This window comes from Schistocerca americana, chromosome 4, assembly GCF_021461395.2.
Source record: "Schistocerca americana isolate TAMUIC-IGC-003095 chromosome 4, iqSchAmer2.1, whole genome shotgun sequence".
NCBI classification, from domain to species: Eukaryota; Metazoa; Arthropoda; class Insecta; order Orthoptera; family Acrididae; genus Schistocerca; species Schistocerca americana.
Genome location: NC_060122.1, coordinates 450,038,859 through 450,064,901, shown reverse-complemented (window position 1 = coordinate 450,064,901; position 26,043 = coordinate 450,038,859). Strand labels below are relative to the sequence as shown.

At 43.2% G+C, this 26,043-nt stretch overlaps 1 protein-coding gene across 3 annotated transcripts in view; it reads left to right on the top strand.

The window, feature by feature from the left end:
• The window catches only part of LOC124612298 (endoplasmic reticulum metallopeptidase 1-like), a 474,311-nt gene that overhangs the window by 384,262 nt on the left and 64,006 nt on the right, over positions 1 to 26,043 (top strand). For all 3 annotated transcript variants that reach the window (XM_047140409.1, XM_047140408.1, XM_047140410.1), the window contains one exon: positions 8,879 to 9,425. In XM_047140409.1, coding sequence (XP_046996365.1) covers positions 8,879 to 9,425 — 547 coding nt within the window. The remainder of the gene's footprint in view (positions 1 to 8,878; positions 9,426 to 26,043) is intronic.

The window sequence follows — 26,043 nt, the reverse complement described above, 5'->3', positions numbered from 1 at the left end:
ATTGCCTGCGACAGCAGAGATACGGCGTCCATGGCCAGATCACGGCGCAGCGCCGAAGTGGGAAACACTGTACGTTTTGCGCAATTCTGAAAGCGGTGGCGCGTAATGGTTAGATAAAACAAATACAATAAACCTTAAAACACTCTTTAATACCATGGTGCCATGACGATGTTATACACCGTCGCGGCTCGTGCAAACTTTTACCACTATGCTACAATATTGTGGCGTGTCTTTCCAAGTTCAAAATGGTTCAAATGGCTCTGAGCACTACGCGACTTGAGTTCTGAGGTCATCAGTCGCCTAGAACTTAGAAGTAATTAAACCTAACTAACCTGAGGACATCATACACATCCATGCCCGAGGCAGGATTCGAACCTGCGACCGTAGCGGTCGCTCGGTTCCAGACCGCAGCGCCTAGAACCGCACGGCCACTCCGGCCGGCTCTTTCTGAGTAAATTGAACTGTTTGATGCATTTAAATTTTATAATTAATATTTAACATTGTGGAGATTAAAATAGGATGGAAGAAAAAGATTGGTATCAGTGATCATTGAACGTGAGCCAAGGAATAGGCTGCCCATGCGGTAGACAACTCTGACGCGGCACCGTCATGCCAACTGTTTCTCAAAAATCCCACATAAACTACTGTTCAACAATACGTTACACACACAGTCTAAGAAAAATAAAGACGTGGCGCTCTGAGCAACGTAGCACTCATAGCACCGGAAGGGTTGACGTCACATCAGAGCATGCGCAGTCGGAAACAGTCTCTTCTCTGAGTTGAGTTGATCGTGATGTGGCTGACAGTCATTCCAGCACTTGACACTGATTGCTCGGTATGGCGCAGAGAGCGCTACAAAATACGTTTTCGTTTGCTTCACTTGCATACCAGAATTCGAAGACAAATTGCGTAATTTTAGTGCAATTTCCGGCTTGCACTCGTATAGGAATGGCATAATAGTAGTGCGATATTCACAGTGTGCTGTAGCACATTATCACGTAACTGGCTGTCACTGAATACACATTTTGTAACTGGGGAAAAATACTGCAGGCGGGTGGAAGGGGCAGTTGAAAGAAAATTTATTAAATCTATAGACTAATAAATCATCCGTTCTACCAAGCTACCTAATGACGTGTGGGGAATGCCGTTGGAGTCGGAAGATAATTTCTCGCTTACTAGACAAGACAGTGACGAAACGTTCCGCTCTTCGTTGGATCTTCTATTAATATAGACCGATAAGAGGCCCAGACTGATAAGACACCCAAGAATCGGTTGGGTGAATGCTTTGTAAGGAACATTATGTGCGGGTGATATGAATTTCCTTAAAAAATGTATCGACGAATCTCGGCCTGGCACCTGCTTTCCCTGAAACTTATTGCATATGGTCATTCTACTGAAGGTTATCACCAGATATTTTACGGTTGTTACTGTTAGTCTTGGTAATGATGTCATCTTCGGTTCTTTATCCGAATTTCCTACTCAGTAAGCTTCTGAGACCTGTTACCGAACGCTCCTCCTGCCGATTTTTCGACAACTGTACCGAGAGGTTTTGGATTTCAGTATGGTCCTGTCGTTTAATTACACCTTTAATTTCTTATTTTAAACATATTGAGCGGTTTAAGCTTTGGATTTAGTGATTGTGTTACTAAAGAATCACCACAGGCCACGTCCGGTTGGAATGTGAATTCATAATAGACTATTTTCCTTTGTTAGAAGTATGGTTAGGTTGTTACTGTGAACGATTACAACATAAAAAAAGTTTCCAATCAATATTCTCTCAAAATACCTGTTACTTTATGCAATTAAGAGTTCAAAGATCATTGAATATCAAGACATTGGCTCTGCTTACGTATATTACATGAGTGTTAGCTGAAATTACTAGTGACTTCCCGTACTCTTTTCCGCAAATGGTTTACTTATTAATTATTGACACGCGTTTAAAACTTTCAAGTAGCAATGCAAAGGAATTTTGTGAAGCCTGATACAGGAAACCTTCCAAATTTCATGCATTTACATCTTACGCACGCATCATTCGGCAATGGAGTCAGCGTGCGTCTCTCTCGACGGGAATTACATAAAGTAAGCAACGGTAGCATACAAGCTATGGTAGCGGAATTGGTAAGGTTGCGAACTACTGTGACAATGGATGTAGGTTCGTATACTGCTGGACGCATAAATAAAATTTTCCTCTTCGTGTTTGCAACGCATTCCGAGACTTCGTTAATCGTCAAAGTAAAACATTTTTCTGAAATATTCGTTGTAATTTACACACAAGAACATGCTATCTCAGTAACGAGTATCTCCGATTTCGTGACTTCCATATGTTGAAGAAATGAAAGATAAAATTACTATGCGTGAAACAAACTGACAGTCACATTTATACTTCTCGCCAAAAATAATTAACTCTTTGGCGCTTTCCGTGAGTGTGGTCAGACAGATATCTAAGAGCACAACGTAAATTACTACGAATGAGACTAGCAGTAATTATCTTTATACTTTAGCTTGTCACAAGTATTTATCTACGATCGAATCGTTAACAACAGTAAACAGAGATGGAAGGTTCCCACCACAATATTTTCAGACTATACCGTCATATATGAATCATTTTGATTCATCAGATGCATGTTATGAACTACAACGAACTTCTATTGCTGCACTCGCCACACGCTTTCGAAAAGGCGATTTCTTAAATTTCGTTTTGTGAACCAAATTGTTGATGTATCATAGCCTACAGGGAAGTAGGCTACTACATAATTTGGATCTCTAGGAGCGAGCTACAACCACATTCTATGCATCTTCTTCTTTGACACTCCCTTAAACAATTTTCCTGGTTCGTGGAGATGCAACTAACTGAAGGCAACTTATTCCCATACGCGTTTCGCTTCTTTTATTTGTGAAGCATCATCACGAATAAAGAAAGCGGAACGCGTATGGCAGTAAACAAACTGCCTTCAAAATTCATGGAGGTACGTTCCGTCTATGCAGCAAATTGAAGTAAGGAACGACGGAAAGCACAAAAATGACGAAGTTTTCGGGTGTTTCTACAGAGGTATTTGTACAGTGTGGTACTACACTCCATTCCTAACTCATATTCCGAAACGTAAAATCCAAAACAAGACGTCGATGTGAATGTCAATAAAATGACATAATGTGACATTTACGACAGTTTCCAGAACACAGTCAATATTCTATCGTTATTATGCATTAATGGAAGCCCATGGTCAGCGAAATTTGAACAGCATTACGTACTCTAACCACACTTTTCGGTACTGTGAAGAGTGGCATGCCTGGGTCGGCTGCTAGCCTCTTAGAATTCGTGGCGCTGCAGTGCTCATGCGCAGATCTGAGGCAAATTGCTTCTCATCGGCTGGCGCGAGGAGAACTGACAACGTTTCGGTTCGCTAGGACCTTTCGGCATCGCTTTCGAAATGCGTACTGAATAATGTTGGGGCTCTGTTTCGAAAACGAGACAGTTCGGTGCGCTCACATACCGAACCGATCGCAAAATGGCGGAAAGATACAGCATAGGCCCCCAGGCCCGGGATCGAATCCGCCCATTGGATTAATGACGAAGGCCGGTGTGCCGGCCAGCCTGGATGTGGTTTTTAGGCGGTTTTCCACATCACCGTAGGTGAACACCTGGCTGGCCCCACGGCCCGCCTCTGTTACACGACTTGCAGACATTTTAAAATATTCGCACTATTTCACGACTTGTCCTCCCTTCACAATACTGTACATATAATCATGCTACATAGTCACACTCATTTTAACACATGTTTATGTACCTGATGATGTAACGAATACCGTGTTGTGATATCGTGTTTTTACAGATCAAGTTGGATGTTCAGGTCTTCCAGGTGATGCTGGTTACGTTGAAGCTAGGTTCACGATAAAGTACACTAGACGCAGACAGCTGGGATACACTAATTCCATCCTGGTAGGGCTTCTGGCCACCCTCTGGATGATGATGATGATGATGATGATGATATGGGTTTGTCTGCCTGTTTGTGGCGTGTGAGGAGTTGCACTGCGAAGCCAGAATGTGTGAATTTTGCTTCACCCTGTATATGTATGGTTGTCACCTTTGTCCTCCCTTCACAATACTGTACATATAATCATGCTACATAGTCACACTCATTTTAACACATGTTTATGTACCTGATGATGTAACGAATACCGTGTTGTGATATCGTGTTTTTACAGATCAAGTTGGATGTTCAGGTCTTCCAGGTGATGCTGGTTACGTTGAAGCTAGGTTCACGATAAAGTACGTCTATTATGTAATACTGGTAGCAGCTTTTTGGCCATGTAAGAACGCCTTTCATAATTCTGTAGGTCCACGAAGTCGAAAAATGGGGACTGTGAACAAGTGTAAAAGAACTTAATGAACTGTCAGGCCTCATCCATAAAGTGCGGGTCAGGGGAAAAGACTGGCAACTTGGCAACCAAACTTCTCCACATGGGAATTTACGGGCATCATTTGGGGAGGGAAAATCGGCATGCTCTGGATGGATACCTAGCCAGGCAGTTACGTATTTTTACTAACCAACTTTCAGTAGGACTGGCTCCAAGGATTTTTCCGCCTCGTGCAGAATTTTCAAGCGCCCGGTATCGAGAAGGTGTGCTTTTCGACAGGCCAAGACCATTATTTATTTATCAAAACAAGCAGCTACTTAAGCACTTTCCTTCATTGTGTGAAAAGCAATACTTAAATGCTAAATAAAGTTGTTGAAACGTAAACCGGATGAAATACGATAAAATTGGATAAACAGTTCATGCAGTGCATTTTAGTTGCTTCAGCTCCAAAAAAAGATTTGACAGGTTTTTTCCACATTACCTTAAATATTCATTGATTATGGCTTTAACGCCGAGATAAAAAAAGGCAGTGAGGGAAAATGAAGTTACAGAGGTCAAAAATTAAAGGACTGTGATAAGAGGAGGTAACTGCTGGCAGATCCAAAGAAGAGGTAGTGGTGGGTGGGAGAAAATACCCCTTAATCACAAAGTCTAAATTTAAAATGTTGAATTTAAAAGACGGACATCACGGTTAGTGCATAGTTTCATTTTTCCTCTATTTATTACAAAGTGTTTTTCTCAGCAATAACCCTATAGGTATTTAAGGAACTATCAGGCCATCATATTTTGAAATTTATCTTGGTTTATTAGGTAGTTTCTCGCTTTTGTAGAGGCTGTCAAGCTGACACAGGTACATTTCATGTGTTATGTAGGTGAACGGCAGAAACAGGTGCAAGACTCCCAGTTGCGATCATTGCTATTTTAAGATTTGACAAACGTGACCAACCCCAGTGCTTACTTCATCAATCTGTTTCACAATACCGTAGATAGTCCCCAGTAAAACATGAGATTTTATAAATGATTTGTATTTCCAACTTACTCTCACACATCTTCATCTTTACAACCCATCGTTGTCTTGTTTTGATTTGTCCTTTTGGAACCGTATAAAATCTTAATACTTTGCCACTGCCAAAAGCCTCTCACCCTTGGCAGTGGCATGGTTTGCTCCTGGCCCTGGTTTTAAGTGTAAATGTGTTGTGAGTCATGACGGATGTCTTGTTTTTACAAGTGCTAAGTGGACCCTTAAGCATTAGCATGAAAGTGAGAGTACTCTGGGGCACGCACCAGGACCTGCTTCCATGCTTCATTAAAACAGTCCGTACATGGTAGGGACCATCTTACACTCTGTTTTCCAATAACAGTTAACCATTTAGTTCATAAGAGACTATCGACCCATGTAAGATTCAGACTAAGTACCTACAACCGAACAATTTGTGTGGCATAGTGGAAATAAATTAGGCTTAAATACAAAAAACATTCTAATGAATTAGTCTATCTGTAAGTGAAAACTGTATCAAAACCCCTACACCTAATCCTGAAATTAGCCTTCGTATACAGAAAAAGGTGGTGGGGGACTTCATAAGATTTGTCGGTTAACACCAGAAGAAAGAAGGTGAGGATTGAGATTCTGGTTGTGGTGGGAGGTACAGTTTGTTGCACCCCCTCTCCTAATATAATTTGCAGACATGCTTACTGTTTAACAAGCCATAGGTGACTAACATTTTTAAAATAACAACATAGTCTGTATTGAAATACGGAATGGCTATTTGATGATAATTTGCCTCTGTTGGCTAAATTATTTGAAGATGATAATTAAGACTTTTCCCCCACAACAATGGAGCCACATGTCACACAGCTGTAATTGATAAATAGTAATCAAAATAATCCTTGACTTAAATCACATGGACACTTGAAACTGTACATTAAGAATAGGAGTCAGTTGTTGGTGTTTTGCACAGCACACCACTTTATAGGTAAGAAGCTTTTACCAGTTGTTAACTGCAACTAGCTTCTTGGAATCCTCCTTGTTGTCCTATGCTTGATCTATGTGACTTTGCCTTATTACCACAATTGAAGACCCATGTGGTTTTTGCTTCCTTTGTCCTATGAGCCCAGTCAGCTGTAAGAGATCTGCATTTTAACATGGAACCAGATTGCCACATCATGGACAATAGTAAAATTAAAATGAAGCTGATGGGCATAGTCTGCTTACCAGAACAGTGCTCTCGGCATTTAAATATTCAGCACAGTGTGACTAACATTTTTAAAATGATAACAACATAGTCTGTATTGAAATACGGAATGGCTATTTGATGATAATTTGCCTCTGTTGTTTGATACAAACAAAACAAAATTCTATGGTACGTGAGAGTGAAGAGTGCTCTGCATGGTTGTCATAGATATGAATATCCAAATCTCAGAATATAACTACTACTGATGCCTAATGCATTAATCATGGATGTTACACTTGTTATTCCCTAGATCCTTGAGCATATCAATGGTTGTCATACATTTACATATTAGTCTTACACATCGCTGTGTGCAAAAAAATAGTTTGTAATGAAGACAAATAGCATTAACAATGAAATTCAGTTAAATACACTACTCATTTACAATGTTCTAAAATTCCCAACATGTGTAGTGTGCAATCACTGATAGGAAACTTGTTTTGATGTTAATGTCATAAGGTCATTTGCCACCTCACCTCCTCCTGCGTTCCATTCCACGCCCTCCCTGCCATCTTTCAAGCAGTCATTAGATGTAACAAGTTAATAAATTTGATGGTCCTTATGTAATATAAATTGACATTAACTCTGAATGTTGGTATCCTATGATGATCTGCCTTCACTTTTTGGCCATTTTGACAGTGGACTGGGGCAGATAGTGTTAATACTTTCTGTTGAGTGAAATGAATTGTTCACAGGAATGACAACAAATGTTAAAGATTGCTGCAGGAGCATATAATGTAGTTTATTGGAATTTAGAACTGGCCATGTAGAATTCCCATTCTGCCTGAAGATGGAATGGTGTTTCACAAGTAAAGATAAATGAATGTTAAAATATTATAACATAAAGCAGGAAGGATATGCTCTGTGGAAAATTAATATAATCACATTTACAGATTAGTTCAGTGCACTGGATGTTAAGAGGTACCATGTCTGAGAGATACGTCGTGCAGTTTAAACATCTCGACAAAACATCTGAGAAATCGCACTTGATTCTGTACTGTCCTCCCTGTAAATCAATGTTACAATTGTGAAAGTAACATTCAGTATTTCATTTTTGTCTGCTATTCTTTTTTTATGCTGCAAATGTATTGGAATGAGAGTTCCTGATTTATTATTAAAACTCTTCTGATAGACTAGATCAATCACTTGGTGGCTTACTGTTAGTGGGCAATGCTCTTACCTTCTGAGCTATACAGGCATGACTCATAACTGTACACAGAATGGCTTCCCATGGAAGCAATAGACCCATGTTTGAGTCACAATTCAACATGTAGTTCTGTTGCCAGGAAGTTTAACAACAATATTCACCACACTGTTTAGTGAAACATTATAGTGAAACATTATAGTGAAAATCTGTTGTAATTATTGAGAATTTCAGGTGGAAGCTTGTACAGTATTAAGGTAGTATGCTCCTCTTAACTACTAATTTTGTTCAGTTACTTGTCCAACCATCCTGATATAGGTCTTCCTCATTACTTGTTGAAAATGAGAGGGGGCAAGAGGGTGGTTGGTTTTTGGTCACTGTTAGCAATTTCTTACCACATCCTTACTGACCCACAGCAGTGCTCGATATGGGCTGCAGTTTTTTTATATCTTTCTGATCTGCTCTTTAGAAGTTACTCTCTGAACCTTTAGCTTTGTGTAGTGTTTACCACGTAGCAGTACATAGTTTTAAGCTTAAGTTTTCCTTTACCACTTCGTAGTGTGAACTGTCTGGGACGTTTGAAAGTTTCAATGTGCTGGTGTCCCCTAATTATCTTTATTAACTGATGTGATACTCAGAGTGAATTATTGTATATTTGCAACCTATTTTTTTGTGCTTGAGAATTTCTTTCTGTGAGGTTTTGTGTATAGAAGAAATATTATTCAGAGAAATAAACCTTTAGGGTACAAATTTTGAGCACGCACAGTCCTTACATACTCCCACGTTAACACTCAACTATTTATATTTACTTTGCAGGGAAATAGATGGGAAGAAACAAAAATTGGGAAAATCTTACACTTTGCCCATGAAGTTATGTAATAACAACTACTTCCTATTAATTTTGTACAGAGATATGTTCAATTAAAGTGATCAATTCCATCATTTTAACTGAAATTGAATAATATATTGACTGTAACACCTTGTATTTCTGTAAAATTATCTTTAATATTGGTCTTCACAGCTTCAGTGAAGATCTCATTGATGCAAAAGCTTTGCTTTAAAAATTTTTTGTCAATTTTGCTTGCTTGTAAATGATATATTTGCCCAAATTAACTAAGTTTTTATTTTTATTTTATTTATTTTTTTCCAGAATGATCAGATGGTCAGACAGCGCGTAAGGAATCACAATCGTGATTTCCTACCACAGCACCATGGGACTCGAACTCGGAACAATAAGTACCTGCTACCAACACCAACTTCACATCTAGTCATAGTATTAGCTCTTCTTCTAGTCCTGTGTTTGCTCATCACTTATCTAGAAAAACAGTTACCGACACCACTTATGGAAGAAGATGCTGCCACACATCCTGGAAGATTCATATCTGAAAGAGCCATGAAAGATTTAGTCAATCTCACAAGCATTGGACCAAGACCAACAGGGAGCTATGAAAATGAAGTGCTTGCTGTTCGGTGTTTAGCAACAAGAATCAACAAAATCATTAAAGATGCAAAGTCCTCTCATAAAATCTGGCTTGACCTTCAGAAGACAAGTGGAGCATTCCCCCTTTCATTTCTGGATGGGATGACTAATGTTTACAGAAATGTACAAAATATTATTGTTAAAGTTGGACCTAACAGTGGAAGTCATCACAGCTTGTTGATGAATTGTCACTTTGACACTGTGCAGGACAGCCCAGGTAACACACCTTTCAGATAGAATTTTAATTTCTTGTAATATGTCCTGCGTGCTAAGGAAAAAAAAATGCAAAAGGAAAAATAAGTGTTTCATCTTTGTGTTGTGTATACCTTTTTTGTTATTCTGAAACAACACAATATTTAGTGTGACACGAGGTCTGTCATTGTGAGTGACACATATTTCCTTCTAATTATTTATGATGTGTGTTCTATGTTCACTTTGAGTGATCATTTAACAAATCCTGGTAGTTCGTAGTTTTTCTGTTTTAAACATATGATTTACTTGTCAAAAGTATACATCCAGAGCTATAGCTCCATATAGACAGACAGAAAATATGTAGAGAGAGAGAGAGAGAGAGAGAGAGAGAGAGAGAGAGAGAGAGAGAGAGAGAGAGAGAGAGAGAGAGAGAGAGAGAGAGAGAATTATGCACAAAAATAGTATACAGTGCTTGCACGGCATGTTTTGATATAGACAGACACAGGTGTCAGAAGAGAGAATCATTCACTAAATGCAACATAGTTAGTTTAGTTAGATAATTAATTTGTAATGATGTAGAATGTGGTAGTATGCAGACAGCCAAGGTAGTTTCCATTGCTGCATTTGTATGATGATGCTTACAGGAAACAGATAATGTGCAAATGAGGGAATAAAAAGAAACATTCAGAGTTGATAAAAAGTGAACCAAGTCATTTAGAAGTAATTGAGGTGATATTAGTGTAACCATAGTTCCTTGATCACCATGTAGTTTGAAAATATTGCTGATATCACCAAAGTTGTAATATAAAATTCTCAAAAATATGTAAATATCTTTCTCTACTGTTGGATGTAGTCAGTGATGTATTTATATATACATAAGGGAATGTCTGGATAAAAGAACCCAACTAGTGTCAAACATCAGCCTTTTATTAATTTCTGAGAGTGTATCATAGCATTGCATGGGAGCAAGTCATGCGCAGAGGAAAAACCAGACAAGAAGAGAATCAAAGCATTTGAGATGTGGTGCTTTAAAAGGATGTTGAAATAGTAGATGGACTGATAGGATAAGTAATGAGATGGTTTTCCACGGAATTTATAAGGAAAGTAACATACGGAGAACACTGACAAGTAGGGACAGGGTTATAAAACATCTGTTAAGGTGTGAGGGGCTCTAGAGGGAACTGTAGAGGATAAGAATTGTAGGGGAAGACAGAGATTGGATTATATGCAATAAATAATTAAGGACATTTGATGCAACTGCTACTCTGATGTGAAGCGGTTGGCATAAGATCGGAAGTAGTTGCAGGGTATATAAAACCGTTTAGAGAGAAGGTAGAAAGGGTAACATAAATTAATATTCACTGCAGCATTACTTGAAACATTGTGGGAATATACGCAGTCTCTAATTTCAGTTGCTTGTGTAACAAAATTGTAGAGAACAATGGACAATCTGCACACTGGGTGGCAGAATGGGCTGTGGTCAGGATGCCTGCAGTACACCACCCTAGATGTTACTACAGTGGTATGATGTGGAGGACTGGTCTCAAGTGGTTAGATGACATCCCTCATGGAAATAGCATTCACGAATACAGCTAACATTGCTGGCAGCTGGAGAGTAGAGCTACCTGTCTAAAATGGGTAGTATTTGTACAGGTGTGACTGATTTATGTCTAGCTATGACATTGTTCCCCATATGTAAGTCACAACAGTCAGACCTCGGTTGTGTGCCAATTGAGCTGCCAATGCCACATTGGCTTTTGCCTTTATGCTGTGTCAATGACTGCTGCTCTGGCTTCAGTGTCAGGGCTTGAGTATGTGGTAACTCCCCGATGTGGTGGCAGCATTGCTTGCAGTATTAGCAGGTATCCCCTGATATAACCACACCAGGGCAGCTTCCTGTCAGACCTGTTTCCATTGTGCTTCTTGTATAAACTCATGGGATGTGCCTTCACTTTTCTTTAGCCATGTCAAGTACAACAATTGTGGCATAGCATGCCTCCCCTCTCTGGGAGATCTGGCCACCAGATCACAGATCATGGGAATCTTGAAGAGGCTTGGCGAACACATTACGGTTCAACAAATATGTAAAGAACATTGTCTGCTTTGTTGCACTAATTCAGCTTAAACTGTAGGATTCAGTAGCTGATTACTTAGTTAATTTTTACTTCCTAATTACTATTTTCCAAGGTGAACTCGGTCTACTGACAACTGATGCACTGGAAGTTCACATGGGTGGATATTTTCTGCTTAAAACAGATGCAAGTTGCACAAAGTAGACTCAGTGACACAAAGATCCAGAAATTGAGACAATAATCATTATGAATTTGTTGTGTCAATCATCGTGCTACTGTTGCATGTATACTGAGGAAAATGCCCGACAGTAATGCGTACTTTGAGTCGCTTCAAGCTCATTGAGCAAATGGATTAAGTAGAGTTTCAAGGTGTCAGTGAGATACGTCAGGTTCTGGACTGGGATGACTTCCAGTGGTTTCTGTGGCCAGTACAATGAAGGCTGTGTCACATTCACAACGGTGGTATCAGTCTGTGATCCCCAAAGTTGTCTTTAATTAACAACCTAGTACCTTGTAGCTCTAATTCTATCATGCCACTAGGGCTATCTCATTTAGAACAATTAGCAACAAACACTGCAGATTCCTACTTGTAATAGGTCCAGTGCATGCCTGCCCTTTGATAATAACCTTAGAGCACTTCAATATTGCATGTACATTGTTCCCCATTTTGCCTAAAAATATCTGATCTTGCATGCCTCGGTGTTTGGCCTGGACTACCTGGGTCAGCTGTATGATGATCCACATTCCCTCTCTCTGACAGTGATGAAGCTCATCCACAGACATTAACAGGAAACTCCCAGCCTCCTTGGAAATGAACATCATTCATCTTTCACTCTTATTTATGTATATTTCCCTAGATTTTCCAATTTTACTGTGTAAAGGTGGAATGTAGAATATTTGCACCATGCATTGGCACTTGCCATCAGAAAGTGTACCAGCACATATAAACAAGTACGATCAGTGCTGATTCCGATCGCTGCAATGTGATATGACAGGATCTTTTCATACAATGGTGTGATGAACTCTAATTCAGTTGATGGTTCCTTCTGGACCTCCCATAGGCCAGCTAGAAATTGCTCTGGAGGTAAAAACGTGGGGATTGTCCATGCGCCACATGATGTATGGTCTTTTGCAACCACTTTACTCATTCATCCACTATGGTGACCGCTAATGACTGTAAGAACCTCACTAAAATTACCCTCGTGTCTAAAAATTTTAACCTGATCTATACAATGCTATGATCCAGAATTCATCACACCAGCAGCCGCTCTCACATAACCCGTTCATTTCTCCATTGGTTCCTATATGGCACGAGCATTGTTCAGTATGCCCTGCTTCAAATTTGCCAGTTGTGTAGTGTGCCACACACTTATTGCTTTGTTACTGTCATTATCTGTGGTCCCGAGTACTGCCTTAAACAACATACCCCATGTCCAGTCACCTTCTGGTAAAACACTGCGATGTGCTTGGTACTAAATCTGCCTCATGGTGTAACTGCTCGTGGAGACTTTTGTAGGAAAGACGTAACCCTTTGAATTACCCTTTTGGTGATATCATTTCATCCACTTGGTATGACCCTCTGATACTGTGTAACGAACATATTTGTCTTACCCTTCTTGGTAATGAGCCTGTTAACAAAACCCATTGAACTATGTGGTAGTCTGGTAATTCATCCCTTCAAATGCTCAGCTTTATCATGGCACTGGTGACTTCATCATGGCTAAGTTCAACGCTTCACCTGTCCAGATCATGTTTATGTTGTTGTTGTTGTTGTCGTTGTTGTCTTCAGTCCTGAGGCTGGTTTGATGCAGCTCTCCATGCTACTCTATCCTGTGCAAGCTTCATCATCTCCCAGTAACTACTGCAGCCTACATCCTTCCGAATCTGCTTAGTGTACTCATCTCTTGATCTCCCTCTACAATTTTTACCCTCCACACTGCTCTCCAGTACTAAATTTGTGTTCCCTTGATGCCTCAGAACGTGTCCTACCAATCGGTCCCTTCTTCTCGTCAAGTTGTGCCACAAACTCCTCTTCTCACCAGTTCTATTCAATACCTCCTCATTAGTTATGTGATCTACCCCTCTAATCTTCAGCATTCTTCTGTAGCACCACATTTCGAAAGCTTCTATTCTCTTCTCGTCCAAACTATGTATCGTCCATGTTTCACTTCCATAAATGGCTACACTCCACACAAATACTTTCAGAAACGATTTCCTGACATTTAGATCTATACTCAATGTTAACAAATTTCTCTTCTTCAGAAACACTTTCCTTGCTATTGCCAGTCTACATTTTATATCCTCTCTACTTCGACCATCATCAGTTACTTTGCTTCCCAAATAGCAAAACTCCTTTACTACTTTAAGTGTCTCATTTCCTAATCTAATTCCCTCAGCATCACCCGACTTAATTCGACTACATTCCATTATCCTCGTTTTGCTTTTGTTGATGTTCATCTTATATCCTCCTTTCAAGACACTGTCCGTTCCGTTCAACTGCTCTTCCAAGTCCTTTGCTGTCTCTGACAGAATTACAATGTCATCGGCGAACCTCAAAATTTTTATTTCTTCTCCATCGATTTTAATACCTACTCCTAATTTTTCTTTTGTTTCCTTCACTGCTTGCTCAATATAGACTGAATAACATTGGGGAGAGGCTACAACCCTGTCTCGCTCCCTTCCCAACCACTGCTTCCCTATCATGCCCCTCGACTCTTATAACTGCCATCTGGTTTCTGTACAAATTGTAAATAGCCTTTCGCTCCCTGTATTTTACCCCTGCCACCTTCAGAATTTGAAAGAGATTATTCCAGTCAACATTGTCAAAAGCTTTCTCCAAGTCTACAAATGCTAGAAACGTAGGTTTGCCTTTTCTTAATCTAGCTTCTAAGATAAGTCGTAGGGTCAGTATTGCCTCATGTGTTCCCATATTTCTACGAAATCCAAACTGATCTTCCCCAAGGTCGGCTTCTACCAGTTTATCCATTTGTCTGTACAGAATTCGCGTTAGTATTTTGCAGCCGTGACTTATTAAACTGATAGTTCGGTGATTTTCACATCTGTCAACACCAGCTTTCTTTGGGATTGGAATTATTATATTCTTTTTGAAGTCTGAGGGTATTTCGCCTATCTCGTATATTTTGCTCACCAAATGGTAGAGTTTTGTCAGAAATGGTTCTCCCAAGGCTGTCAGCAGTTCTAATGGAATGTTGTCTACTCGTGGGGCCTTGTTTCGACTTAGGTCTTTCAGTGATCTATCAAATTCTTCACGCAGTATCATTTCTCCCATTTCATCTTCATCTACATCCTCTTCCATTTCCATAATGTTGTCCTCAAGAACATCGCCCTTGTATAGTCCCTCTATATACTCCTTCCACCTTTCTGCTTTCCCTTCTTTGCTTAGAACTAGGTTCCCATCTGAGCCCTTGATATTCATATAAGTGGTTCTCTTTTCTCCAAAGGTCTCTTTAATTTTCCTGTGGGCAGTATCTATCTTATCCCTAGTGAGGTAAGCCTCTACATCCTTACATTTGTCCTCTAGCCATACCTGCTTAGCCATTTTGTACTTCCTGTCTATCTCATTTTTGAGACGTTTGTATTCCTTTTTACCTGCTTCATTTACTGCATTTTTATATTTTCTTCTTTCATCTATTAAATTCAGTATTTCTTCTGTCATCTAAGGATTTCTACTAGCCCTCGTCTTTTTACCTACTTGATCCTCTGCTGCCTTCACCACTTCATCCCTCAAAGCTATCCATTCTTCTTCTACTGTATTTCTTTCCCCCATTCTTGTCAATTGTTCCTTTATGCTTTTCCTGAGACTCTCTACAACCTCTGGTTCTTTCAGTTTATCCAGGTCCCATCTCCTCAAATTCCCACATTTTTGCAGTTTCTTCAGTTTTAATCTACAGTTCATAACCAATAGATTGTGGTCAGAGTCCACATCTGCCCCTGGAAGTGTCTTACAATTTAAAACCTGGTTCCTAAATCTGTCTTACCATTATATAATCTGATACCTTCCAGTGTCTCCAGGCTTCTTCCATGTATACAACCTCCTTTTATGATTCTTGCACCAAGTGTTAGCTATGATTAAGTTGTGCTCTGTGCAAAATTCTACCAGGCGGCTTCCTCTCTCATTTCTTACCCCCAATCCATATTCACCTACTATGTTTCCTTCTCATCCTTCTCCTACTATTGAATTCCAGTCACCCATGACTATTAAATTTTCGTCACCCTTCACTATCTGAATAATTTCTTTTATTTCATCATACATTTCTTCAATTCCTTCGTCATCTGCAGAGCTAGTTGGCATATAGACTTGTACTACTGTTGTAGCGTGGGCCTGGTGTCTATCTTGGCCACAATAATGCGTTCACTATGTTGTTTGTAGTAGCTTACCTGAACTCCTATATTTTTATTCATTATTAAACCCACTCCTGCATTACCCCTATTTGATTTTGTATTTATAACCGTGTATTCACCTGACCAGAAGTCTTGTTCCTCCTGCCACCGAACTTCGCTAATTCCCACTATATCTAACTTTAACCTATCCATTTTCCCTTTTTAAATTTTCTAATCTACCTGCCCGATTAAGGGATCTCACATTTCACGCTCCGATCCATAGAACGCCAGTTTTCTTTCTCCTGATAACGACGTCCTCCTGAGTAGTCCCCGCCCGGAGATCCAAATGGGGGACTATTTTACCTCCGGAATATTTTACCCAAGAGGACGCCATCATCATTTATCCGTACAGTAAAGCTGCATGCCCTCGGGAAAAATTACGGCCGTAGTATCCCCTTGCTTTCAGCCATTCGCAGTACCAGCACATCAAGGCCGTTTCGGTTAATGTTACAAGGCCAGATCAGTCAATCATCCAGACTTTTGCCCCTGCAACTACCAAAAGGGCTGCTGCCCTTCTTCAGGAACCATACATTTGTCTCAACAGATACCCCTCCATTGTGGTTGCACCTACGGTACGGCTATCTGTGTCGCTGAGGCACGCAAGCCTCCCCACCAACGGCAAGGTCTATGGTTCATGGGGAGGATCATGTTCATATAGAACCTCAAAATAGGCAACTAACACCAGTTTTGCCAAATCCATGTCACAAATCCAAAAAATTGTTACCAGGGATGGGAAATATCCTCTTACTCTCTACTTCCTGTACACAAACTCCACTCCTGCTTGTAAACCATTGTGATATGGCTAATTCACCATTATCGTTCAGTGGTTCTACCACAAAAAATATGTCAAAGAGTTCCATTCTTCTGTTCACCCAAACTAATTACCCTGTACCTTGCGACATCTTTTTTCGCGAGTTGAGTCATAATGTCTTTGCATGCAGTTTAATTGGTTTGTTCCTTGTGAGGCATGAACTTGTCACTGTGTGTCACTGACAACGGTTTCCCCCAAGGGGAACAAAACCCCAGATCAATTTTTGCATGATTTTTATTTAGGAAATCTAACTTTAGGATCTTGTCGCACCCTTCACCCCCACGGGGCAGAACTTCCATACTCTTTTGGATGTGATTTGCTTGAACTTAAAAACCTGACTTTGCTGAGCCATTCGATTCATAATGATTATTCCCTGCCTCTTAGAACCTAGAATGTGGAGGTTTCAACTGCCTTTTACCCAAGAGCTCCAGACTTGCCAGACACGTGAGCCCCTGTGTCTAACAATAACTAATACTCTCTAACATCTACTATAAAAATTAACATTCACTCTCTTTGCATACATTTCTGTAAGCATGGAAACATACTGGGAATGCCATCCAGCAGATTTGGAGTTCCCATTGGTGTTCAATGATGATACCCTTGTCCTTGTCCATCTTACTCCTACAAACCTGCTCTTGATACCCAGCCACTTAACATTTTGTTCACTGTGATTGGTGACACTGCCTTAGAATGTGGCTGAAACATCCACATCTTCTTTTATCCTCTACTCCCATCACTGTGTCTCTCTTCAAGCTCTTTGGCTACCCTGATGTCAGCAGCTAGGTCCATTGGGCTCCTGCATGCACCCACCCCTGTGGGTTCTGGGTAAGAATAGGCCCATAGTATTCCTGCCTGTCGTAAGAGGTGACTTAAAGAAGTCTCCAACATTTCGGCGTTAGTGTGATTGTTCCCTAAGGAGTTTGACCTCTACTTTTCAAAATTTTCTGTTAGTGTGTACCATTTGGAGAAGGACGCCTTATGTGGTGCATCATAAATCCATCTTGCCTTAATATCTGGCACACTCGATATGGTCATGGAGTTGGACTTGCACCGAGCTTCCGGCCATTTTGGCTGCAGTGTGTTCTGGGTAGCATACATTCCCTCCATTGTGCGTTTCTATCTTCACCCTCATGATACAAATGGATATTCCATACCCAAAATCCAGCACAGTAGCAAGTCCGTTGTGGTGGGGTCGTCATGTACCCCTCTTAATGGTAGCCTCCTGACTACACAGGGATTGCACTGCTGATGCCTGAGCTGCTACCTCCACACATATGCCAAGGAGTAGATGCCTATCTCCCTGGGGCATCGGGACTCCTGGCAAAGGCCATCCTGCCAGGTGGTCTTTGCTGTGGCTGGGTGTGCCCATGGGGAGAGCCCCTGGTCGGAGTGGGTGGCATCCGGGTAGATGACACGCAGTGAAGCGTGGCACATGTTCTCTTGCTGGTGGCCAGCCACCAGTAGTCTCTCTCACTTAAATGTGCAGAAGTATGACCCCCAAATCGTTCCCTCCCTGGCCACACCTTGGGAGGAACGTAGGGCTTCAGAGTGACAGGATCCTTATTCACCACATTATTTAGTTTGCAGTAGAACTGATGGGTATTCCTTTCTGGAAACCAAGCCTCTGTTTTTTGTTGAGCACCTGGAAGATAAGTTTGGGGAAGCGACAGCACTATCCAAAATGTGCAGTGGGTTGGTTTTGATTCAGGCGGTATCCCCAACCCAGTCCATGGCATTACTTACCTGTGACAAGCTGGGTGATATCCCTGTTTTGGTCACTCCCCACAAAAGCCTCAATATGGCCCAGGGCATTATTTTTCACCACGACCTCCTGTTACATTCTGATGATGAGCTACATGCTAATTTAGAATGACGGGGTGTTCATTTCATCCGGCACGTTTACAGGGGACCAAAAGACAATTTGGTTGCCACCAGTGCCTTCATCTTTGCCTTCGAAGGTGATTCATTACCTGAAAGGGTCAAGGTGATGGTGTACCGCTGAGACGTCAAACACTATGTCCCTCCCTTTATGCGGTGCTTTACGTGTTGGAAATCTGGGCATATGTCCTCCCAGTGCCCTTCCAGTGCCACATGTAGAGATTGCGGATGTTCGCTTCACCCTAATACTCAATGTGCGCCTCCTCCCACTTGCGTGAACTGTGGACAGCCTCACTCCCCCTGCTTGCTGGACTGCCGGTACTCCAAAAGGAGTGTAAAATAATGGAGTACAAGACCCTGGACAGGCTATCTTACCGTGAGGCTAAACTAAAATTTTAAAGGCTTACACTCTGTTCCCATGGTCTTTTCTTATGCAACTGTCGTGACGGCATCGCCATCAAAGACTCTGTTCTGCCCACCATCTAAGGCTGCTCCTGTCGGCCCTCAGGGCCACCCTTTTTCTTTCCCCCTGCAGTTGGCTGGGGGAAAGGCTTCTTCTGATACTCCCAGAGCTTCTACTTTGGGAGCATAGCCCCCCAAAAAGCCGGGGACACTTGTCCCCCCCCCCCCCTCCCCCAACCCCCCCCCCCCCCCCCCTGATGTCTGCTCCCCACTCATGTGTGCTCCAGCTCCCATCCTGCGGAAGGAGTCCCTTGGGACCCTACCTTCCACAATCCCGCCCCCAGTGGTCCAGCAGACACCAGCAAGTGGCTGAAAGAGCCAGTGGCTGCTGGTCGAAGGGCTTCAAGATCTTCGTCTGTCCCTGTAGCTCTGTAGCTACTTCTGAGAAGCCCTCCCAGCAGGCCCCTGAGGAGCAGCAAGAGGGCAAAACTTCAAAGAAAAAGTCTGCTGAGGAACAGGAACCTCTTGTGCCCCCCTATACCAGCATTCTCCCCACGGCTCTGCGTCCGAGGATGAGGTGGAGATTCTGGCGTCCCCTGAGGACCTGGATGTCGCCGATGCCTCGGATGCAATGGTACTAGACGCCAATACTCAGCAAGTGGCGACAGGTGCTGCTGAGGCCTAATTTGCCTCCTTGGTCAGTCCATGCTGCCCCACACGACAGAAGCGTCACTCTCCAGTGGAACTGCTGTGATTTTTTTCTCCCTCCTGGCTGAGTTGCGTCAACTCTTAAGCAGTACACCTGCCTTTTGCATTGCCCTTCACGAGACCTGGTTTTGCGCTATGCGGACCCCCGCCCTTAGTGGCTACCGATGGTGCTACAAAAACCATCCCACCTGTGACAGTCTGTCAGGTGGCGTATGTGTTTTCGTCCTTACCTCTGTCTGTAGTGAACCTGTGCCCCTTCAAACACCATTAGAAGCTGTTGCTGTCAGGGTAAGGACACCGCAGGAAATTACCATCCGTAACATCTACCTCCTTCCTAGATGGTGAAGCACTACCCCATATTTTGGCTGCACTCATTTTGCAACTGCCCCAACCTTTTCTCCTTCTGAGTGATTTTAACGCCCATAACCCTTTATGGGGTGGAGCCAAGGTTAATGGCGGTGGCATAGTTGTTGAGGACCTCCTTACTCGCCTCAACCTTTGCCTCCTTAACACAGGTGCCCCCACAAATTGCAGTGTGGCACATGGCACATATTCGGCCATTGATCTATTGGTATGCAGTCCTGGTCTCCGCCCTTCTATCTACTGGAGAGCACATGACGACTTGCGTGGTAGTGACGACTTACCACTTTTCCTGTCCCTACCACAGCATCCCTCATCTCAACGCCTGCCCAGATGGGTTATTCCCAAGGCTGACTGGAACACCTTTACATCCGCTACCAACATAGTATATCCATCGCATGCTGCCATCGATGAAGTGATCCGTCTCATCACTGATACCATCGTCGCCGCAGCTGAATCAGCAATCCCTCAATCCTCCAGTTGCCCCCGGCAGAAGTCAGTACCTTGGTGGTCACCTGAAATCGCTGCAGCCATTAGAGACCATAGGCGGGCCCTCCAACGACATAAGCGCCACCCCTCCCTGGAGGACATCATTGCTTTCAAATGGCTACGAGCACAGGCTCGCCTTATCAAACAAAAGAAGCAGGAGTGTTGGGAACACTGTCTTCACCACTGGAACAGGAACCTCCCTCTCTCAGATTTGGACTAAGCTCCGCAGACTTTATGGCTACCAGAACCAAGCAAGAGTACTGGGCATTTCCTCAAATGGAGCTGTATCTGCCGATCCCGACGTAATTGCAGAACATCTTGCTGCGCATTATTCTCACATCTCTGCATCAGCAAATTACCATTCCACTTTTTGTCTCCTCAGAGGGTGGAGCGACACCACCTGTCTTTTGCTCCACTCCACCCTGAGCCTTACAATGCTCCTTTTAGTGAGTGGGAATTCCTTAGTGCCCTTGCCGACTGTCCTGACACATCACCTGGCCCAGATCACATCCATTCGCAAATGCTGAAACATCTGTCACCAGATTCCCAACGCCGCCTCCTGGCTGTCTTCAACCGCATTTGGAGCGAAGGCGAATTCCCATCACAATGGAGGGAAAGTGTCATCATTCTGGTGCTAAAGCCCAGGAAGAACCCACAAGATGTTGACAGCTATCACCCCATCAGCCTCACCAATGTCCTGTGCAAGCTGTTGGAAAGTATGGTGAGCCAGCAGTTGTGTTGGCACCTTGAGTCTCGGGACCTCCTGGCTCCGTCTGTGCAGTTTTTGCCAAGGATGCTCCACCATTGACAACTTGGTGTACCTGGAGTCTGCCATTCGGTCAGCCAGTTCCTGGCAATAACACCTTATCGCAGTCTCTTTCGATCTCACGAAGGCCTACAATACCACTTGGTGACACCACATTCTCGCTACTATGCATGAGTGGGGTCTTCAGGGCCCCACTCCTGATTTTTATACAGAAATTTTTATCATAGTGCACTTTCAGAGTTCGCATTGGTGCTTCCCATAGCGCACCCCGTACGCAAGAGAATGGGGTCCCGCAGGGCTTTGTGCTGAGCGTCCCACTCTTTCTAATTGCTGTCAATGGTCTTGCGCTAGTAGTAGGATTGTCAGTCTCTCCCCTCCTATACGCTGACGATTTTTTTATTTCTTTCTGCTCCTCTTCTACTGTTTTAGCTGAACGCCATCTGCAGGGAGCTATATGGAAGGCACAGTCATGGGCCCTCAATCAAGGCTTCAAGTATTCGGCTGCCAAAACTTGTGTGATGCACTTCTGTCGTCATCGTGCCGTCCACCCCCATCCAGAACTTTCCCTCGATGACCAACTACTAGATGTAGTGGAGACTTACTGCTTTCTGGGGCTGGTGTTTGATGCCCGTTTCAGTTGGCTTCCCCTTATTTGTCAGCTTAAAGACAAGTGGTGGTGGCATCTTAATCTACTTTGATGCCTAAGCCATACCGACTGGGGTGCTGAACGTCGTACACTACTGCGGCTGTACCAAGCTGTTGTACAGTCCTGTGTTGATTACGGAAGTGTGGTGTATGGTTCAGCTGCCCCTTCTGTGCTGAGTCTCCTAGACCATGTCTACCACTGTGGAGTTCACCTCACTACTGGAGCCTTTCGATCTAGCCCTGTGAACAGCCTCCTCGTAGAAGCTGGTGTTCCTCCATCGCGGCTCCGGCGGCAAATATTACTCGATTAGTCACTTACTATACCGCACACTCAAAGAACCATCTTCTTTTCCCCAACACAGCGGTCCATCTCCTGCAACGGCGGCCCAGAATTGGGAATCCCTTCGCTGTCAGTGTCAGGTCACTTCATGACCTTGACGCTTCCCCCCTACCACCTTTCCTGCAGACTCGCTTCCATACCCCTCCATGGTCCATACCTCAGCCACAGCTTCGGCTGGACGTATTGGTTGGCCCCAAAGGCTCAGTCACACCTGATGTCCTCTGCTGGAATTCTCTCTCTGTTCTTGGCGAGTCTGGGGACTCGGACATCATCTACACTGATGGATCACTGGTCAACGGTCTTGTTGGCTTCACTTATGCTCACATTGACCATACAGAACAACGCTCCTTGCTGGTTGGCTGTAGCGTATTCACTGCAGAGCTGGTTGCCATCTATCACGCTCTTGAACATATCCACTCCTGCTCTAGTGAGTCCTTCTTCATTTTTAGTGACTCCTTAAGCAGCCTACAAGCCCTCGACCAGTGCATCGCTAGGCATACTTTGGTACTGTTAATCCAGGAGTCTCTTTATGCCCTCTACAGGAGTGGACACTGTGACCTTCATTTGGACCCCAGGCCATGTTGGGATACCAGGCAATGAACATGTTGGCCACCTGGCCAAACTGGACACCAATAAACCATCTCTAGACATTGGCCACCCAGAGACAGATTTGCGAGCAGTCTTCCACCGCAAAGTTTTCGCGATTTGGGACACTGAATGGCGCAACCTGAGCACACCAAATGAACTTTGTGCTGTCAAGGAGATGACGAATGTGTGGCAGTAATCCGTGAGCCACTCGCAGGGAATCAATTGTCCCTTGTCAGCTTCGCATTGGCCATACGTGGCTAACATATGGCTACCTTCTCTGTCATGAGGACCCACCTCGGTGTCGCTGTGGCTCCCTTTTGACTGTCGTGCACATCTTGCTTGACTGCCCACTTTTAGCTGCTCTATGGTGGACTTTTAAGCTTCCCAGCACCCTACCCTGCGTGTTGCGTGACAATGCATCAACAGCAGATTTAGTTTTTCATTTTATTCATGAAGGGGTTTTTTTATTGTACCATCTAAGGGCAGGTGTTTGGCCTTCTTTCTGGGGCCTCCACCCTCCCTCCCTTCAAAATGTCACCCTTTGCTTGCATTCGTTCGTCTTTGTGTTCGTCTTTTCCCTACGTGTATTCATCTCGCCTTGCCTTTTTGTGGTGAACATTTTAAAGTGTTGCAGAGTGGCTGGCTCATCCTCTTTTATTTTGTGATCAGCCAGCCCAGACCATCTGCACTATGTTTTAATGCCTTTTTCTACTTTTCCTTATGGTGTATGTCTTCTCCAGTTTTTTGTTCATGCCATTCATTTTCTTTTTGAGTGTGGTTCCACATTCCTTTTCCCCCCTTTTACTTTCCCAACTGTACTTTGGGAGTTGTTTTACCCTGTGCCTTGTTTGCATGAGGAACAAGGGACTGATGACCTTGTAGTTTGGTCCCTTTATCCCTCAAACCCACCAACCAACCAACCTGCATGCACCCTCCTTGGCATATCAGATGGCAGTCCTCTTAGGAAAGTGTCCAGCACTCTATGCTCCACTTCTTGGAGAAAGTCTTTGTTTGCTTCATCATGCTTGTTGGTATTCACATAATTCTTTCATATTCTGTGAACACAACTTCCTACTGATTTGATTCATCCCTGCACCACCCCATTCAGCTGTATATAAAAGGATCTAGAGCTATTTTGCTTCATGTGGCACTGCAAAAGACATTCCTTAAGCCGTTTGATTGTAAGTACATTTCATAAGTCCTTATGATACACCAGTAAGTCTTCCCTTCTCCCATTAAGTGCAATTTGGTCGTCTGTAATGACTGTTCATCTGTCCAGAAACAAAGCCTTGGGGCTGCCTCTAGGTCATTTATAAATACCAACACATCCTCTGTTGTCTAGCCTGACACAGGCATAACCCACCTGGTGACAACTGACTCTAGTGAAGGAGCAGTTAAAATGGACAGGGACCAATCTACTAAAGTACCTACACATGGCACAAACACACAATCTGGGAACAAAGCATAGACAATCACGAACAGAGTACTGCATAAAATCAAAGGGCGTAAGTGAGAAAGTCAGTGTCCAAAGCAGGGCTGATGTTTGAATAGCAGTTACGAAAGATTTAATGAAGCTCATGTGGCATGCTAAACAAGACTGACGGAGGTCCACTAGCAAAGCTCTGTGCTGCTATTGGGTCAGCCCATGTGACCCTGTGATTGTGCATCTGGTGATGCTGAACAAATACTATCTGTATGCCTCAGATCCTTTATCAGTATCTTCCAGTGGTGGGGTCATTAAATCTTCTCCCTAGCACCTAGCTCCCTATGCATCTGTGTTGTCTTTTCTTAACTGAGCTACTTAAGTCACCAAAAATGTAATTACTTTCTGCCCAGTAACATACTGTGTCTGGCTCCTGACACTGTAGAACTCCTGAATCTCGACTCAGTAGGACATGTACCCACCATATCACAACAGAGGAAGAGAAAACAAAGAACATAGAAAGACACCACCAATACAGGCAACTGTAATAATAATATTGCACTACTACTACTCCTTACGTCTACTCATGAGCCATCGTGACTCAGTATACTGTTCAGTAAGATGGCTGTAACAATGGCATATGTGACACTTCATTGGTATTGACTCAGTGCACAGTACACAGTGGCCTAACATGTTCCACTGTGTGCATCCTACCAGACTCATACCAGCATAATCCTTGCTAGTGTTCCCAAGGAACTGTGACAGATTGGCAGGTTCTTCAGGCTTTTAAACTCCACCCTCAAGCTTCTCTGGTAGTTCTGTTTCATATCACATGCCTTGCACATAAGACACAAAAGGAAAAGCAGTCCATCCACTCACCTCCCATTGTGTTACCAATATTGCAAGCTATGGCTAGATGTGTCCCTGGATTCAACTGCAGATGTGACAGCTGTGGATTTGACACCACATGTTGAGGCAGGGGGTGGATGAGATCTATGGTGGGTGATGGAGCCGGACTGCTAGTGGTCAGGAGGCCTACAGTCCACCACCCTAGGCATGGTTGCATTGGTGTGGTGTAGTGGGTTGGGTTGCTGCCAGGTAGTTACACATCATCCTGTCACAGAAAGAGCATTCACTAATAACTGTTTTATTCCAAGCATACGTACACTAGTCATGGAGGTACTAGGCAGTTGTCAGTTCCCCAGTGGGACACGGGTGAAACAGCTGGTGAAGCATGTTCACTCAGCAATGACCTGCTGTCACGACCAGCTGGAGGCAGGCAAAGCTGTGTGGGTAGCACTCTCATGATACTAAGTCAGGCCCAGGGCTGTGTAATGTGTGGCAGCCAGTGAAAGTGGCAGCAACATCAGGTGCTGATGTACAACTCGGTGCTAGATGCACTGGGGCATGCAGTGCCATATGGTGGACTACAGTGCAGACAGCAGTGACAGCAGCAGTGGCATGTGTCCACACAAGTGGTAGAGGACAGCAGCAACATTTGCTCACATAGGGGAATGAACAGAAACAGTTTCTACCCACACAGGTGGTGACGGTTAGGCATCTGGGTGAACCAGGCTTGAATGGTGGTCCACTAGAATGGACGACCAACAGTGTTTGCAAGTTATCCATCAGGTGGTCCACTGTTTGGATGATGCCAGGTCAGCAGCATTCAGACTTGGCACTGATGGCAGGCACACAGCTAGTGGAGACATCCTGGCAGTGGCAGCTCTCTGGCCCAAATTCAATCATAGACTGGCATA